We start from the raw sequence: 3,179 nt of genomic DNA, 5'->3' as shown, positions 1-3,179 counted from the left end.
AAAAAAAAAAAAAAAAAAAAAAAAAGAAAAGGCGAAACGCGTGAATTGTTCCTCTCGATAAGAAACGAGAAGAGCGAACGAACGAACGACAACAGATCGATACTCGATAATTGAATTCTGTAATAAACACATTTCAAAGATATCGTTTCTGCATAATTATCTTGTTACACTTTGCATTTTTTTGCAAGTTTAATAAGCTATTGAAATGCAAATTGCCTTTGACTCGCATACGTGAATATAATCGCGGTGATTAATAAACGGAAAATATAATGAAACGTTTTTGGATCGATTTTACATGCCAAACAAACAGCAAAAATGTCATGTAAAGTTAATTTATCGAATTATAAATTAACGGAAATTCACTTTAGCCGAAGCGAAAATAGAACCCGATGTAACAAATAACGTATAAATGCATAATCCACCAGTTAATAAGAAGATCTATTAATCTTAATTCTCTTCTTTTTGCATCTATTTTCACCTATTAAAATCTAATTCTTTATTTCGCCGATATATAAACATCCCACAGTAATGTTCGCATTAAAATTCACGATACACGAAGATACACCCCTGCAAACCACCGACGAAAGAGAAAATACACATCCAGATCGAAGAAGAAAAATAATAGACTTAGATATTTTTCGCGGATAATGTCAAACATCGCGTTCGACGAAGGCCTCATGAAATTCCAATCGAACCATTAACCACCTGATAACTCTTCCAACTCGTTTCACCCGCGGATATTCCCGGATATTCCTCCCCAACTTTCCAAATCCCTTCACCTTCCTCCTCGTAAATCCTCGCTCCAAGGCGTCACGCTCGTCCCACCCTCGTCATCACCCCCGATAATACATTGAGCGGTGTGGAAACGTGTCAGGTTTGGATTAATCTTCCATTGTGCCTGCGCGTTTCACAATTGTGCACTATCCGCGAAATTGCGCAACGACACCGACTTTCGTCAAACCGACTTTGAAAGGGAAGATCGTATGCGTGGGGGCTGCTGATACGCGCATAATAATCGAGAACGAGAACGATCGATCGATCGATCGAAGGACACGCGTAGGTCCAGTCCGAGAAACGAAAACGACCAAGTCGCCTTACCACGTCCATTTCGTTTCGAGGGTATCGAACAACCTCGTTTCGAAGGCCTCGAATCAATCGGGACAACCAACTTCCACAGATCCATCCCCCTCGGGAGGATATATCCGAAAGCAATTACTCCGCACGGAATCGAGAGAAACGTTCACACCTTCGGTGGAAGGTCGCGATCTTTCCACAGAAGGAGAGCGTTGAATTATCGACGAATCTTGTTATAAATATTTCAAGATCTAGATTCGTAAATTTTTTCCCTAACCCGTCGTGTCTTTGTCTCGTGTGTTACGACGCTTGGGATCTCTGCGATTTATGCTTCTACCATTCTCCCTTTTGTCATTTTAGATCGTTCTTTTATCGCGATACCTTTCTTGTTTTTTCTTGTTCCGGACGAAACGATTTTAGAAAGAAAGTTTTGAGAACTATCGTTGACCGTTCTTTTTATTTTTTAATATATATCGAGAAAACGTGTTTCGAATCTCATTTCATACTCGATAATTTTTTCCAGTACAAGTTGTTCGGGAAACAAATAAAACTTTGCCCGTAAGTTCGTTTTAACAACCTGTCGAGCGTTTTGTTCGAGCGTTCAAGTTGAAGAGAGAGGCTAGAACTTACCGACAACGGTGACGAGTATCAAGAGACCCAGCACCAATGTTCTGAGAATGATCGAGGCATCCGTGAAAACCAACCCGTCCGAGGTCGAGTTCCTCGTCTGGTTCACGTGTTCCTCCATTACGCGCGACGTAATGTATTCTCTATGGAGGCAGGCAGGCACTGTCAATGTCTGTCGATTATCATCTCTTCGAGAAACGTGGCATGGTCCAGCAGATATCAATGTCCAAAGAGGCGGACACTACGCGGTCCGTACGATGATTAATTCGTTATTGATATCTTAATAATAACGAAAGCGTGGTCGAAAGCGTTATCCCGTAACCTCGCCTTCCGTAACTTTGCCCGGGATCCATCTCGAGGACGATCGTGTATCGTCACCCTCGATCAATCGCCCCCCTTCCTTCTTAATTCGAGCGAGCCTGCAATATAAAAAGTTAAAAAAAATGTCAATTTATCGTGTATCCAATTTGTGTGTGAGAATAAATGGAAAGGAGAATCTGTTTGCCCCGTCCAACGGGGACTATATATTTTTCGTCGAGTTGTCTTTGGGAAGGGGGACAAGGGGTCGAGAAGGAGATGAACGAGAGGTATCCACTTTCAACGTGGCACGCGAAAACCGATGAAATTGGAGTAATCGATCGACAATTATTGGAATTGATGACTCCAACCGGTGCACTCTCGGTTCGATTATAAATATAGGAGAGAGAGAGAGAGAAGGAGGGGAGGGAAATTAAAGGGCAAAAAAAGCAGAAAGAGAGAAAGAGAGAGAAAGAGGCTCGTCCGCGATGAACAAGCATCATAAATTGCTTGTCGAGATCACGCGCGCTATATTTAATTTTTCGATAGACACGTTTCATCAACTCGAGCTTGTGAACGATCCCTGGCTTCCTCTGTCTAGATTCAATTGTCGCCCGAAATCGAATTAACGTTCCGTGAATTATCGTTCACAGATGGATTCTCGTGCGATCACACTTTTAAATACTTCATCAGACGTCCTACGTCCATTTTGTAGTCGGTCGGCCGCACGCGGAAAAATACCAACGCGTCGTGTCGCGAATTAAAGTGACGTCGATGGCACTGCATAGAGGGCAAAACAGAATGAATCAAGGATGGAAGGGGGAGGGATGAATCGTGTCGAATCGTGTCGAGAAATTTCCGCTCCTCCCAGAGACCGTTAAAAAAGTAAAGCGGATAAGAGTGTAAGAGAAAGAGAGAGAGGGTGGAAGAAAAAGAGCATCGATCAAGATTCGGCCATTTTCGCGGCCATTTGTCGAAAGAAATTTAACGCCGATTTCGTTTCCGAGGGAAGGTCGGTTCGTGTTTTCACGTTGAAACGAAAAAAGCCTCTCGTTTTCCTTTTTTTTATTTTTTCTTTTTCCCCTCCGCGATTGTTCATCGACCAACTACTCTTGCTTGACAAGACATTCGCTGCAGATGACGCGAACATGCGTATCATGATGAGTTTTCCTATGCCCTGA

The 3,179-nt window shown here is 42.7% G+C and overlaps 1 protein-coding gene across 2 annotated transcripts in view; it reads right to left on the bottom strand.

Annotated features, from left to right (window-relative positions):
• The window catches only part of LOC102674111 (5-hydroxytryptamine receptor-like), a 45,566-nt gene that overhangs the window by 28,880 nt on the left and 13,507 nt on the right, over window positions 1–3,179 (bottom strand). For both annotated transcript variants that reach the window (XM_006609388.2, XM_006609389.2), the window contains exon 2: window positions 1,705–1,912. In XM_006609388.2, coding sequence (XP_006609451.2) covers window positions 1,705–1,912 — 208 coding nt within the window. The remainder of the gene's footprint in view (window positions 1–1,704; window positions 1,913–3,179) is intronic.

Source organism: Apis dorsata, unplaced genomic scaffold (genome assembly GCF_000469605.1).
Source record: "Apis dorsata unplaced genomic scaffold, Apis dorsata 1.3 scaffold_53, whole genome shotgun sequence".
NCBI lineage: Eukaryota > Metazoa > Arthropoda > Insecta > Hymenoptera > Apidae > Apis > Apis dorsata.
This window is presented reverse-complemented; position numbering and strand designations above follow the sequence as displayed.